The sequence below is a fragment of the Equus asinus genome, chromosome 3, assembly GCF_041296235.1.
Source record: "Equus asinus isolate D_3611 breed Donkey chromosome 3, EquAss-T2T_v2, whole genome shotgun sequence".
Classification (NCBI taxonomy): Eukaryota; Metazoa; Chordata; class Mammalia; order Perissodactyla; family Equidae; genus Equus; species Equus asinus.
In genome coordinates this window covers 104,398,629-104,414,964 of record NC_091792.1, presented here as the reverse complement: position 1 = coordinate 104,414,964, position 16,336 = coordinate 104,398,629, and the positions used below count along the sequence as shown (strand labels likewise).

The following is a 16,336-nucleotide window of genomic DNA, read 5'->3' as shown; positions in this document are numbered from 1 at the left end:
TGGTAATGAATAATAGGTACAAATCGTTTAAACTCTTATGTAAAATTTGATAAGATGTTTTACATAACTTTAATGAATTGACCAGGTCTTGTGAAGAAAACAGTTCCAGATGGCAAACATACGCAACAGATTAGTCAAACAATTGTTTGGCAAGAATATTGTAAATTTTGTAATCAGTTGGGAGCCAATGAATACAAAGATGAGTCTAGTTAATAATCTATAATTATTGGTGAAAGAAGTATATTAGTGCTAATTTCTCTCTATTTCTCCTAGCTTTTCTCTCCTATCAACTTCATAAGCCTTTGGCACAATGCAGTGGGTAACCTTTGTTTCCCTTCTCTTTCTCTTCAGCTCTGCTTATTCCAGAGGCGTGTTGCGTCGTGATACACGTAAGAACTCTATTTTTCTACTGTTCAACTTGTATTTTATTTTCCTAGTAAAAGAAAGTTTCAGTAAACCCTGCATCTTTAAAGAAGTAAGTTTTTCTTTAGCATCTATTTCTAGTCTGTGATGATATTTTGTATTTATGAATCCTTAAGAAGTTATTAATATATTTCTAACATCTTAGGTGAAAAAAATGGTCAGAATTGCTTAGTAACTGTAATTTCCTTTTGCTCATGAAGGAACTTAGAAGGAGTGGCATAAACCTCACAGAATACAGTTGAAGCTCTGGATTCCTAAGGGCCTACCTACTGCACCTTGCTTTATAAAGTCAAAACCAAAATCTGTGTCATTAATCTTATAAATAGAGTTTGTACTTATATCTTTCATTTCAACGGTCCTCTCAGTAGCTGTTAATAGATTCTACAAGAGCATTAGATCTTCTCCAAGTATGAATATAAAGCTATAGATATTTGATGATTTTAATGATTTTTCAAATAATATCATTGATTGAATAACACTTCGTTTAAATGCAGAAGAATAGTTTACCATCATCCTAAGATTTTCTGTAGGGATCAAAGACCAATATTTGGGGGCAAATGAATACCTAAATCAAATGGAGAGAAATATAAAAAGGAACATTATAACCAGTTGTTTTCTTCAGAATTTAAACAAATCTTTTGGTGCTTTTTTTTTCTTTTTTTCCCCCAGACAAGAGTGAGATTGCTCATCGGTTTAATGATTTGGGAGAAAAACATTTCAAAGGCCTGTAAGTTAAAATATTAAACACTGAAGAGTCAAATTTAATGTTTCTAGTAGTCTTGGTTATTATTCTGAAGTTTTTATGTTCCCTTGTCATCAGGGTCCAGACTCTGGAACAGTACTGTCTAATAGAATTTTCTGCATTGATGGAAATATTCTGTATCAGTGTTGTCCAATGTGGTCACCATTGGCCACATGTGGCTACTAAATACTTAAAAATGGCAAGTGCAACTGAGGACCAAAAATTCAGACAATATTTAATTGTCATTTATTTAAATCTATGTGGTCACATGTGGCTAGTGGCTACTCAATAGGATAGCGTGGCTCTGGAACTCTTGTATAACGCGCACGGTGGGGAAGACTTTACTGTATGGTTCCTTTCACAACTCACTTACTGCATTCCCTTACCTAGCAAATTCATCTGTGGTTTCTTGAGAGCATTTTAACATTGTTTTAATCTTGTAAAAACTGAGAAAACAGTTTACTTTTTAAAGGTCAATCTCATTCTAAAGCCTGATTAAATGAGATTGCGTGATTTTAGTTTTTTGTTTTAATCAGTCAAAGGGCCTATGTTATGATCCTTGTCTTAACAATTACATCCATTTAGAATACATTTGGCTTGCTTGTTCTATATGTGTACGTCTACTGACACGCACACACATATATTTAAACTTGGTGGAAATACACAGCTTCTTTGCTTAGAAAGCCACGTGTGCCTGGTTAGGCCTCAGATAATAGCTGATGTGAACAGGCTTTCTAAACAATAGTAAGAAAGATGTATAAAATATAGAATGTATACAGATACACAATTTGTTCTCTAGCATAGTAACCTACTTTACGTTAAAATGTTATTATGCTGCGTTTTTCTATGTCCTTTGCTTCAGGGTGCTGGTTGCCTTTTCTCAGTATCTCCAGCAGTGCCCATTTGAGGACCACGTAAAATTAGTGAATGAAGTAACTGAATTTGCAAAAAAATGTGCTGCTGATGAGTCAGCTGAAAATTGTGACAAGTCACTTGTAAGTACATTCTGATTTTGAATATTATTTCTTCTTCTTTTATGTAATCCTGAGCATTTCAATGGAAGAAAATCTCATTTTAGTTATCTCAATTATTGCTAATGACCACATTTATAAGCAACACTCAGAAGGGGGTAGCCATCGTTTCTTCTGTGGTAGACGCGTTCTAGCTCTACCCACAGTTTTAAAAACGTTTCTTTATTGAGACCACACACAATAGCCATAATTTACTTAAATGGAAATTTGTCGTTTGTAAAAGTCTTTTAAAGTTATGACTTCTTTTCAAAGAGGTTAATAATTATAGCATGGTTTTATGTTTAGAAAGCACTCAACTGATTTCCTTGCCGATTTGTTACCTGGATAAAATAATAGTGCATCTACATATTCCTCATTTTAGGGATATTTTTACATACAATAAAAACTCAGGGCATTGGTTCATTTTGAAGGACTTTGGAGTTTTGGTATTTCTGGATAGGTCTTCAATATAAGGAGAGGTTTATATTTCTCTCACCACTCAATCTGTACACACTTTCCTGGGAACAAGCCCATTTTTAATTTATCACTGAAGCCTTTCTTCCTCCTATTTCTCCCTATGGGTATCCCTCCCTCAAAGCAGAATCAGTACTTTAACTCCACACAATATTACGGCTTTAAAGATGAATTTAAAAATTGCGTGTTTTTTTTTGAAAATTAATAAATTCTGTCTCGAGCAGTGTATTTTCCCTGAAGTTACAATTATTTCATAATAAAAATGAATGTGAATAGAAAGGATTCATTTAATGGAATGGGCTTTTAGGCAAATGTTTCTAGGATGAAAAAGATCTTTATTTTAATGTAATAACAATTAATATATAGTAGGTTGTGTTACTCTTGGGCTTTGAATGGTGTCTACTAAAAAGCTGTACCTCTCAAAAAGGATCAGATCAAATGAGAAACTATCTGAATACTTTCCTCCCTAATGTAAATTCACTTGCCACTTGGAGGATTATTTTTTCTTGATTTTTCATTGTAAGGATCACTCTCCTAGCTGTTATCCTCAGTCGGAAATAGAAGTAATGTTCATTCCTTAGAGCCATTGATGGTCTTTTTGCCCTCCTGTTTTATCCGCTATAAGTAATAGTGTGCCAGTTAACTCTGATGAAAATCGCACATAGACGGTTCAATCAGGAGAAACTCTCTAAACCTGAGGCAAAAGTGGATTTTTATGATTTCCTGACCAAGGTTTACCAGTATATTAAATTTTTTATACTGTTGTTTGGGTATAAAGAAAATAAAGTACTGCCCAGCAATTTGAAGCCTGCTGTCTTCCATTTAGCATACTCTTTTTGGAGATAAACTGTGTACAGTTGCAACTCTTCGCGCAACCTACGGTGAACTGGCTGACTGCTGTGAAAAACAAGAACCTGAGAGAAATGAATGCTTCCTGACACACAAAGATGATCACCCGAACCTCCCCAAGCTGAAACCAGAACCGGACGCTCAGTGCGCCGCCTTCCAGGAAGATCCAGACAAGTTTCTGGGAAAGTAAGTAATCAGGTTTTTGTCCTTGAAAATTAAAAATTATGGAATCGGTCAAGACATGATAACAATGACTATAAACAAAAATATTTTCAACATTAAGACTTGGAAGCTTTTGTTCTAATGACAATTTTCAAAGAAGGAGTAGTTGATACTATACAATTCTACACCATAAAAAATTTCATTGAAGATCTTTTAGAGTTTATTGAAAGAGGATATAATCTATATGAAAAAATTTGAGATTGACATGTGTTAAAATGTTATGAAGATATATATTTATTTATTCTCAGGTTTGATTTCATTTTAGTCAATGTTAGATCACCAAAATTTAACTATTTCATACAGATGCATGTATACATATGTATATATATGTAAGTTTGTACATAAGTTTAACCTTTTCACTGATTTAAGAATGACAAAGGCAAGGTCATCATAAGCAAATTGAGCTTAATAGGTATATTAGATGTGTTTGGGTTTTAGAGGCTCTGAGGAGAATGGTCCATTACAATTGTTCCCGTAATACTGTCTGCTATAGAAAAATGACTGTTTTTCTTTTAAAACATTTAGATACCTGTATGAAGTTGCCAGAAGACATCCTTACTTTTACGGCCCAGAACTCCTTTTCCACGCTGAGGAATATAAAGCAGATTTTACAGAATGCTGTCCAGCTGATGATAAAGCTGGCTGTCTGATACCGAAGGTATTCCCCAGAAGAATAGAAGAACTAATTCATAATCTAGCCTCAGATTTGGAGGATCTTGTGGCCATATTTAGGGAAACTAAGTCTCTGATATAAACTTCTTTACATGGTCAAAAAAGCCTTCTTCACTCTTATCTTCCACAAAGATCTTTCCCATTTTGAAGGCCTCCGATCTCCCATTCCTCCTTCTAAAGTTTGTCAAAGTGGATCTGACAGAGGGCATCACTGTGTATGCCTCTAAATATCCCCCTTCTTTTTATGGTGCTGGTCACTGTCATGAAATACAGAAACTCATCTGTAAAATTGCATGGCAAGGAGGCACAGTTTTGGTTTATCTTTTCATGAGCCTTTTTTATTGGAGGAGAGGGGTGATGGAATTCTAAGTAGAGAATTTAACTGCATCTAGAAGCCTGGGTTTATTTGTTCACTCCATAAATATTTATTTTGTATTTTAGGGAGTTTATTGATGTTATGAAAGTTGGTGGAAGAGAGATTGAAATGAATTACATGCAAAATTAAGAAATCAGTAAAGTTATATTCCCTGAGATATTAGTGTACTCAGTTCTTCCATTTTTCTTTTCAGTTCCCTTTTCCCTGGCAATGCCTCCATCCTGGTTCCTAAATACCTAGAGTCTTCTGCTAGCGCCAGGCTGATTTTTCCTCTCCCTACGTAGCAAAATAATTATTTACCAATAGTGAGCACTTGGCAATTTAGGTGTCAGTTATCTCTTTAAAATTTAATTTGGCATAGTCTCATCTGAACTTAAGAAGGGGTTTTCGCTTAGAATTTTTCTCTTTTAATTTTTCTAAAATAATTTCTTTTTACAGCTTGATGCTTTGAAGGAAAGAATACTGCTTTCATCTGCCAAAGAGAGACTCAAGTGCTCCAGTTTCCAAAAATTTGGGGAGAGAGCTTTCAAAGCATGGTATTTTAAACTTAGTTTGCGTCTTTATGATGTAAATGATGACGGCTCAGCTGACAGAATTGTGCATTTATACAGTATTTTACACAGTGCTTTCACATGCATCCATTTGGTTGTCTAAAAGGTAAAAATTTAACAGAGGTGAAAACCAGAGCATCAATCACAATTCGCCATTATTTTTTATCATATTTTTTCTAAGTAGTCAAAGAACTTACAGGACATCTTTTTTGTCCTTCTACGACAGGTATTTAAACCCCTATTTATCTCTAAAAACTAAGGATCTTATTCTAACAGTCCACAGTTTTTATAGAGCTATAATTAGGAGCTTTCATTTAATTTTATCTTCCCCTGCCCCCAATTATCTGAAAGTGTCTGTCGTTTTATATTCTGATAATTAAGTACAGCCATCAAGGTTACTTCTCATTTTTCATAGCTCCAGCTCTACTGTTAATCTCTTTTTTTCCCCCAGGCCCTCTCTTTTCATATGACTTAGCTGGTTCTAGAAGCATCCTTCAATAGTATCCAAGCCAAGAAAAATGCCCCCTCCCCAATCCTTTACTTGCTAGTCAACAATGAACCAATGTGAACAGGAGATAAAATAAAAATAAGCAACATTTTGCAAGCTCCTTGGAAACCATCCTTTGAACTATCTTTGCATGTAATCTCTACCTTCTACATTATCAAAATCAACCAAATCCATAAGCAAAGCAACCCCAACATGAAATGATGCACAGTCAAACAGGTTATGATTGCTTTTGTGGAAGAAGTACCTTTTATCAGATTTATGTAACTCTGAAAGGATTTGAGAAATCATGTGGATATTGGCCTTTTACATCTTGTCATCATGTTTAGAGACTGTGCTGGATTAATTTCTTGGTAAAAGTATGCTTAATCAAAACTCCCTAATTTTGCAAAAGTTATGAAATTTCTTTTCTCAGAGACCTTTAGAAGTCAGGAAGAACGTGTTGTAATTGATTAAAAAAGCTAACTAGAGGGCTGCCCGGTAATGGCACGGCGGTTAAGTTCGTGCATTCCTCTTCAGCAGCCAGGGGTTCCCTGGTTCGGATCCCGGGTGCGCACATGGCACCGCTTGGGAAGCCATGCTGTGGTACGCGTCCCATGTACAAAGTAGAGGAAGATGGGCATGGATGTTAGCTCAGGGCCAGTCTTCCTCAGCAAAAAAGAGGAGGATTGGCAGCAGATGTTAGCTCAGGGCTAATCTTCCTCCCAAAAAAAAAAAAGCTCACTAGAGTTTGTATGGCACTTCCCAGTTTATAAAATGCTTTCATATGCATTATGTACTTTAGTCCTCAGAACAATCTTTTGCTTTAGCCTACTGTTGTGACTCTGCAGAGGCTGAAGATTGGAGAGCTGAAGTAACCTGCCTAGGGTTACACTACTTATAAGCAGGAAAGCCAGATCTCGAAGTTCAGATCTGGTCTCCAAACCTGATGTGGCTCAGCATGTCTCCTCCTGTAGAATCCCTCTTTGGTTTCTGCGTTTATGCATCGCTGGACTTCTGTACACCACATACAGTGGATAATTACAATGGACAATTCTTACAATGGGTAATTCTGCTCTAAGAAGACATGTTGCTCTAAGAGAACAATTTGGTTCAGAACTAGAATTAAAATAAGAACTAATTAATTTTACAGATTATTTCTATGTATTATTTTATCTGAATTTTCTTGTTAGAAGTAGTATTTTCCTGATGCTTTCACATAAAATATTGCATGTTAATAGTATTTTGATAGAAGAATTTCCTTTTTAGGTCAGTAGCTCGCCTGAGCCAGAAATTTCCCAAGGCTGACTTTGCAGAGGTTTCCAAGATAGTGACAGATCTTACCAAAGTCCACAAGGAATGCTGCCACGGTGACCTGCTTGAATGTGCCGATGACAGGGTAAAGAATCTTCAGTGTGCTTTTTTGTAACTTACATGCTTAAGTTGGTTGAATCAATCTGTTTAGTATCATCGGCGACAACTGACAGTGAGTCAAGATGGTCTCCTGTGCTGTAATCTATGCAATCCTTTCCCTGTCTTGTGTTCCTTTTTTTAAATCTGGCTAACCTACTCAGTAAGTGATCTGACAAACATTCCCTAATTTGTAATCCCTTTCCGTCATACTCTAACTGAGGACAAAGGTTTAAACTGAAGTAGAAGAGCTAAAAAGGTAAATTTCTTAGAGATTTTTTTGGGAGGTGAGTGGAGTTGGAGAAGGGCTGGTATCTGAAGAGACCTTTGGAAATTATGAGGTTTTTTCTTTATATTCTCTCTTAATTTACTCTCTGTGTTAAATATGCAAATATTTAGCATGATATCACTTTTCGCCAAACTTAAAAATATGACCAAATACCAGAATCCTAATCTCTCAGGACGCTTTCTTGAAAATTTAAGGCAGATATTTTCCATGTCTAAGTGGGGCCTGTGACTATGATCTTGACTAATTTTTCAAAAATTTCTCACACTTTAGTTATTATGGTTTCAAAATGCCGGCACTTTATTTTGGGAAAATATTTGGAAAAACAACACTGAGTTTTAATTTAAAAACTTAAATGCCTTAATTATAAAATTAATAAATAATTGATATGAGCCCCTGCTACTGACTAGTTTTTTCAATTCAGTAGAAATGTTTTAGTCGTTCTGAGTCTCCAGGCTAAGGAAACAGGCTGGAAGTGTTCATAGAAGGCAGGTTGACGTATGTATAGTCTTAGAATACAATGAACATGTTCTGCCAACATAATAAAGTCCTGGGAAGAAAGTGTAGTGACGTCAATTTACATTGAACAATTTCCATCAACTTGCTTCTAGGCGGATCTTACCAAGTACATATGTGAACATCAAGATTCAATCTCTGGCAAACTGAAAGCATGCTGTGATAAACCTTTGTTGCAAAAATCCCACTGCATTGCCGAGGTGAAAGAAGATGACCTACCTAGTGACCTGCCTGCATTAGCTGCTGATTTTGCTGAAGATAAGGAAATCTGCAAACACTATAAGGATGCCAAAGATGTCTTCCTGGGCACGTAAGTGGATGAGGAATTATCCTTTCATAGCTTTTAGATGGTCTCAGGATTTAGGAAGATATTCTAGGCTTTCCTTTGGAGTTACTACAATTTCCGTGTTGTCTACAATGCTTCTTTATCCTTCCCTCTCCCAGCTTTTATAACTTTTTGGAAAAAATTAATTAATTTTAAAAAATTGTCATAACATAACACACACATGCTCAGGGCAAAAGCTCAGTCAATAGAAAAGAGTACAAAGTAACAAATAAGTTTCTATTTTTACCCCCCTTCCTTACTCCTTAGGCATATTTCTAGAAATATCTCTAGAAACATTTTGTGTATACATAAATTACATACATATTATTTATTCATTTATTCATTCAAAGAGTATTTCTTGAACTGACCATAATGTATACGTATGAATATATGTAATACATCTTTATAGCTATCTATCTATCATCTATCTATCTATCACCTATCATCTATCTATCTATCTATCTATCTATCTATAGCTATCTGACAGCAACAAAGAGGTATAAAGAGAAGTACAGAGTCTGCCACCAGCTGTTTTATATTTGCTTGAAAAGTCCAGAAATCCAGTAACATGGCAAGGCAACACACAATCAAATGACAAAATAAATGATTATATATAGTCAGTAAGCGTGGTGATAAACTTTGCATTTTTGTTGTTGGATTATAATAGTATTCTGTGCACTAAATAATGTTTCATAAAATTATGTAGCCTTTAAGATTTCACTCATACAGAGAGGAAATAGAAAAATTTAAGAATATATCTCTATCTATCTATCTATCGGAACCTTTTAGAGGTGTAGTCAAAATCAAACAAAATATACATAATAATAATAGGTATCATTCACCCGACATTTAATCTGTGCCAGACAGTGTGTGTTTTGTGTAGATTATGTCATGTATTTCTCACAACCTGCCTCGTGGGGTCGGTACTGTTATTATCCCCTTCTGCAGAAGAGGAAACTAAGGCCCTGCTAATTTTAATAAGTTGCCTCAGGTGATATAGTAAAATAAGTGGCAGAGCCACAATTTGAATGCAGGTAGCTTTAACTCTGTACCCCAAGCCCTTAGCCACTAAGGTTTACTGCATGGAGGTTAGTCAAATTCAGATACTTGGGATATGAGTTACTCTTGTGGTTAGTTCTGTGATTTCTCTTGCTCATTTGTCCATCTAAATCTATTTTATCTTCATCTTAATTAGGTTTTTGTATGAATACTCAAGAAGGCATCCTGATTACTCCGTCTCCTTGCTGTTGAGAATTGCCAAGACATATGAAGCCACGCTGGAGAAGTGCTGTGCGGAGGCCGACCCTCCTGCGTGCTACGCCACAGTGGTAGGTTTCTTCAAGGGAAAAATGCAGCTCTTTGACTGATGGTCCCAATAATAAGAAAGAAAAATAATACAAGATTGTAAAACATTATATAGTGCAATTTAGATCTTTTCTTGAGATGGTTTCAATTCTGTACTCTTAAACATTATAGGAAAAATAGCCTTAAATAGAATGGTTAATAAAACCTAGAATAGGCTTTAAAAAAGAAGGATCTGAAGAGAGCAGTCTCATTTCATAAAATCTTGACCATGCTTTTTCTCTCTTTCACACTCCTGAGAGCAAAATAAGATGAAGTAAAATTAAATGTTAATTAGAAGAGGTTTAACTTAGATATAAAGAATATTAACCTAATTCCAAGATTTATCAAGTGTCAAGAATTAGTATCTTGAGGAAGGTTGTGAAATCTCTTCACTTACAATATTTTGAAATCTTTTTGAGAAAGTTTTAGAATAGTTTTACAGGAAATTAAGTAAGGAGTGGAAATCTCATCTGGAGGATTTTTAGCATATTTAGCTATGTGAAAATAGAATTTTGGCATATTTAAGATATTTAGCACTCCTAGCATATATAGTAATTTTCAAACTTCAGAATCAGAGGAAAGTCATTCTTTCCTTTACCAAGAACTTGCTATATGCCAGGTACCATACTGGAACCAATGACCAAGGTAGACTCTCTTATCTCAGAGAGCTCAGGATCCAGCTGGAGAGGTAGCTTAGTAATAATGATACTTATAACCATAGCCATCCTTTATTGAGCTTTTACCATGGTCCAGGCACTGTTTTAATTTCATTAACTCAGGTGGTTTACAAAGCAGCTCTCTGAGGTGAGTTCCATCTTCATCCTCACTTTAGAGATGAGGGTTCTAAAGCTAGGAGATGGGAAGTAAAGTTGAGTAGATGGCCTGGCACAAATGCCAGCAGTCGCACTCTGGAGTCTGAATATTCTTCATCACTTGCACTATACAGCCTGGCCAAACAAAATAAACAGTTTGGACATATTAGATTTGTCATTAAAGATCTATTTACATGACTTTGGGCAGAAAGGAGGACGGCTCTCCCTCTGCCGAGAGGAGTGAAAACCAGCCCGCCTCTGGTCCTCAGGTGGAACACTGTAAACGCAATTCTCTTATCTTTCAGTTTGATCAGTTTACACCTCTTGTGGAGGAGCCTAAGAGTTTAGTCAAGAAAAACTGTGACCTTTTTGAAGAGGTTGGAGAGTATGACTTTCAAAATGCGTAAGTATTTTTGTTTATTGGCTAATTTTTTTTAACAATTAGTAATTATTTAAGACAATATTTAGACCACCTATCATACAACTTTTAATTGTGAAAATACAGTATGTATTTCTAATCACCCTCCATCAAGAAAGAGGAGAAAGGGATAAAATAGTTGATGGAATGGAGAGGTCTACATTTGAGTGCAGTTTGAAAAATTGGTCTGGGAGGGAAAATATCAAATCTTGGGTTATAGGAGCTGAAGATGCCCCTTGAAGGTGAAGGAATAGTTTACAGGCAAACCAAATACAGCAGTGCTTTACAGAACAGGAAAGAGTAGGCCTTGAAAGTGTAGCTCAATAAGCTGATAAATCAATATCCTGATCTAATAGAGCCTTATCTGTGGAGGTAAAGACAAGAAAGGGCATATTATTCAGTAGATATTTATTGTTCACTTACACATGTGAGCACTCCTCTAACTATGTGTGGTAGGAGTAACAACAATGAACAACACATTGTCTCTTTGCTTGAATAGATTACGGTCATACATTGACTTTCAGTGGTGATTGACATTCTTAGTAAATGATTATTACATGCTACGTACCATGCCAGGTTGATTGCATACTTTATTTCTTTTAATTTACTCCTTGTACCATCCCTATTGAGTCAGATATATTTCCTCCATTTCATAGGTGAGAAAATTTATTTTTGTCTTTCAAATTTAGCACAGTGCTGATATATATTAAGCTCTAAGTAGGTTTTATTGAAAGAAAGCAGCAGTTAATAAATATATTTATGTCACTGAGTTATAATAAGGAAAGGCGCTTCCCAAGATTATGCAGTGCAGGTGGATTCAGAGCCAGGCTTAGCTAGCCGCCTAGGACAAGGTCTTCCCCCATCCCATCCCACCAACCTGGAGCTGGAGATAACGTTATGAGTGAACAACCATCTTAGTTAATTTTGGTTAAGTATTCTCTGCTTGACCTCCTATGTTAGACAAAGACAGTTTCTTGCCTGGCTAAAAACACATGGACTTTTTTGTCACAGGCTCATAGTTCGTTACACCAAGAAAGCACCCCAGGTGTCAACTCCAACTCTCGTGGAGATTGGAAGGACCCTGGGGAAAGTGGGCAGCAGATGCTGTAAACTTCCTGAATCAGAAAGATTGCCCTGTTCTGAAAACCATGTGAGTCTTTTAAATATAATAAAGCTAATAATGATGACTTTTTGCCTTTAGATATTGACAAAGCTAACTTTCAGAGGCAGGGGTGGACTAATGTGTGTGTGTGTGGTGGGTGGTGGGGCCTGGGTAGTGGCAGGCAGGACTCAGTCACCCATAGTATCCTGACCATCAGAATGAGGATTTAGATAAGATCCCAAAGATGATAAACTGTTTTGAAAAAATTTCATGAACTTTCAGTGTTCCATCCTGGCATTTTCTCAATTTTTACTTTCTTTGTCTTTCTTTATTGTATTGTATAAGACTATTTCCTCCTCACTCCAACGCATATCTCAGGATGCACCTCAAATTATTTTAATCAATTATTTTCTCAAGTGAATTATTCTTAAAATGTGGACATATTTAATTAAAAGAGAAAAGAGTTTTAAAAGTCCCTTATTGTTTGTAGTTTTAAAGATAAGCAAATCACTACTTCAAGTCAACCTTGGATTCTATGTTGCTAGTTAAAATATAACACTTGTTTTGGTCCATTGGTAAGTAGGAGTTCATGGAGAACTTTTAATTCTGCTTCTTTTGAATTTCTGCTCTCCTGTCTGCTCTTTAGCTGGCCTTGGCCCTGAACCGGTTGTGTGTGTTGCATGAGAAGACACCAGTGAGCGAGAAGATTACCAAATGTTGCACGGATTCCTTGGCGGAAAGACGGCCATGCTTTTCTGCTCTGGAACTCGATGAAGGATATGTTCCCAAAGAATTTAAGGCTGAAACATTCACCTTCCATGCAGATATATGCACACTTCCTGAAGATGAGAAACAAATCAAGAAACAATCGTGAGGAATATTTCATTACTGCATGTGTTTGTCGTCTTGATAGTGAGAACTGTAAATTGAAATGAGCAACTTTTTATGAAGTAGTGATTACATTCCTTAGAAAAGAGTATTTAGGTATTGGCCATATTAAGCTGACAAAAGTGTCGAGAATAAAATGGATAGCTTTTTGTTTTCTTAGGAAAAAGCCACTGTATCATAATCCTGACTACAAATCAGAGTACTATTATGGATAAAATCTGCAGTAGAATAATATCTTAGGTGAGGTCCAGTAGAAAAACTGAACAATTAACTGATGCATTTGTGCAGATAGGAAATTAGGTAGTAGAAATCATAGGAGAATTTATTTCTAGGCATGAATGGTTATTCTAAGTTTGTTCTATGGCAGCCCACAGGCAAAGCAAACACTTAAGATGTGACTTTTGAGAATTCAACTTGGGTGAAAAACAACTAGAAATGCGAGTTCTGAGGCTTGGCTCCCTATTGCTGTCACAATGGGTTATTATTCCATGAAATTTAGCAACAGAAAGTTGTTAGCGTCTCTGATGGGTTCTGATCATGGCCACAGACTTAAGAGTAACATTGTAAAATCTTTCATGCCCACAAACACTCTTCTCTAGCACTATTGTCTTTGCAGATGTCAGTGAAAGAAAAGCGCCAGCTCCCATGAATTTGGATAATCTTATTTCCTATGACCTCCCCACCAGTAACTTTGAATTGGGAAAATTTCGAAAACCAAATATAAAGATTCTCAGAGTAGCAACTTCTTAAATGGAGTCCAAGATAATTAAAATTTTAAGGATCATTTTTAGCTCTTAAATAGTTATAAAATTCAATATGGCATAACTTCCATAATCTACATAGTGCATAAATGCAATGACATAATCCTTTCCAGAGATTGATTGAACAGAGATTTATTGATTTATTGGCACTACAGATATTGAGCAATTTACATTGATTATCTATCCTTCCACCAACCCCACGAAAGTGGATTTTCTTCTCCTCATGCAAATAAGAACATTGAAGCTTATAGTGGTAAGCCTGGGCCTCAAACCAGAGTTGCTTGGCTCCAAGGTTCGTAATCTTAAGAAACAGCACCACCGCCTTCACCATCTCTATTTTTCTTTCTGTGTGTGAACTTTCTTTTATTTTTTTCATTCATACTCAGTGCACTTGCTGAACTGGTGAAACACAAGCCCAAGGCAACAAAAGAACAACTGAAAACTGTCCTGGGAAATTTCTCAGCCTTTGTAGCCAAGTGCTGCGGAGCTGAGGACAAAGAGGCCTGCTTTGCTGAGGAGGTACTGGCTTGTCTTCATTTTAATGTGTCTAATCTCCTTTGTTGTTGTTGAATTTGATCAAGCTAGGGGTTAGAAGTTTATGTATCCGAAGGACACTCCGTACATGTGAGACAGGAATCTTATTCTACATACAATTGTTTTACAAAAGACTTACATAGCTCTTGTTTTGTTTTTTTAATCTCCTGCTGCACTGTAGCATATTATAAAATGTTTGCAACATTTATTCTGTTTCCAAAGTTGTGATGTTTACGAATATAGATAGAAGTATTTGTAAGCCCTGAAATCTTTTGATAGAGACATCATTAAACCAAAACATAAATTTATTTAAGCATTTTCTTGAAAAAGGCTGTTTTGTTTTTGGTTGAAACTGAGTGCTTGTTTTTACAGGTTAGTGGGGAAGTTTGTGTGTAAATGTCTGACTGAATCATTTACTATTTCCCCCTATGACTTGACAGTAACTTATTATTCCTTTGAGAGCAATAGATGTCAGTGAGCTTTCTTCTAGAGATTCTAGTACTAAACTGGAATTAAAAGACGTGATGTGTGTAAAATTACTTTGTAATCACCAATGGCTGTACAAATGTTGATGTTTTACCCTGATAGTGATGCTAATATTTTCCCCACATCGGTCATTTTCTTTGTATTCAGGGTCCAAAACTTGTTGCTTCGAGTCAACTTGCCTTAGCCTAAAAACAACGCAATCACGAGCATCTCAGGTAACTATACCTTAGATGTTTTTTAAAGTAGTTGTAATAGTTCTTATTAAAATAGTGAAATTGACTGACCGTTTGTGAAGAGCCATATAGACCAGTGCCAACCACTGTTCTATGCTCTTTATATATTTTAAGTTATTTAATTTTCAAAATATTTGCCTGAATTGAGTACCATTATTATTCTCATCTTGCAGATGAGAAAATGAAGGGCTGGGTAAAGGCATAGGTTAAGTAATTTACCCAAGGACCACCCAGCTAGTGAGAGGTGGAGCCACAATTCAAAATTCAGACCAGAGCTTGAGAGTCAGCAACGGTCCTGTTCTAACCGAATGTAACGCAGTAGACAAGTCATTCAGTTAAGAAATGGTTCAGTGGTGGGATGCTTTAGGTATTAAGCTATACTACATGAAAGTGCATTGTTGTAGGTAAAAACCAGTTGAATAGCAATCATTTCACATGGTTCAACCTAATAACTCAATAACAAATTCATTGCGTTGGCGAATATGATAGATCTACTGTACATGAACTTTACTTTACACTGAACAATTTGCTACTAAGTTTCCACTGTGTCAACATGCTGAGCTTTAATAGAATTTCTCTTCTCATGACCCACTTTAAAATTTAGATGTTTGAACATGAACATGTTTTAGCCATTTTGGTTGTAATATTTTGGCCGAATTTTAAAAATGGGATAAAATTTATTTTTTAAAGCAAGTTGTCCAACCATTTTTTAACATGAATTCTTTTCATATTTTCCAAATTCACTGTGGCATCCATTCTGCTACCAGGTTTTAACTTACTGTTTGCCCACATGATCATACCTACATATTTTGCATTCAAGCAAGAAAGCAACTTCGTATCTCTGCAAATTTTATTATTTCAAAATGTGACTTGTTTTAGTCCTAAACGACAAGATTTTCCTTCTAGAGATCTAACTTTGAGAAGACACCTTTTCTGTTTGTAATTAACTTAGGTGAGAAGTAGGTGTTAAGTAAATGACTCTGAGGAGTAGTGATGAAAAGCCTGTGACTTTGAAGCCTGAGGAGTTTGATGATATCAGTGATGAAGAAAGGACTTAAAATACTTATTGATGTGTCCTCTGCCCTAGCCCAACAGAAGAATTCAGCTGCCATGAGTCTAGGAAATGTTTGAATTATTTTCATTGGTAGAAATTGCAGAAAGATAATCTCAGCAATTTGGCATTCATTTGAATAGATTTGAAAAATACATGCCATTTTACAAATAGTACTTATATTTGTCCTTTTGTTTTTCAGCCTACCCTGAGAATAAGAGAAAGAAAGAGAAATGAAGACCCAGAGCTTATTCATCTGTTTTTATTTTCTGTTGGTGTAAAACCAACACTCTGTCTAAAAAAACACAAATTTCTTTAAACATTTTGCCTCTTTTCTCTGTGCTGCAATTAATAAAAAAAAATGAAA

General features: G+C 35.7%; 1 protein-coding gene across 1 annotated transcript; it reads left to right on the top strand.

The window, feature by feature from the left end:
• The first annotated feature begins 307 nt into the window (after positions 1-307).
• ALB (albumin) lies at positions 308-16,336 on the top strand. Its single transcript, NM_001323778.1, is given in 15 exon segments — positions 308-389; positions 1,093-1,150; positions 2,028-2,160; positions 3,476-3,684; positions 4,246-4,378; positions 5,207-5,304; positions 7,073-7,202; positions 8,111-8,325; positions 9,536-9,668; positions 10,802-10,899; positions 11,926-12,064; positions 12,663-12,886; positions 14,052-14,184; positions 14,833-14,900; positions 16,172-16,336. Coding segments are annotated over 14 exon segments (1,824 nt in total). The 5' UTR covers positions 308-310; the 3' UTR covers positions 14,875-14,900; positions 16,172-16,336.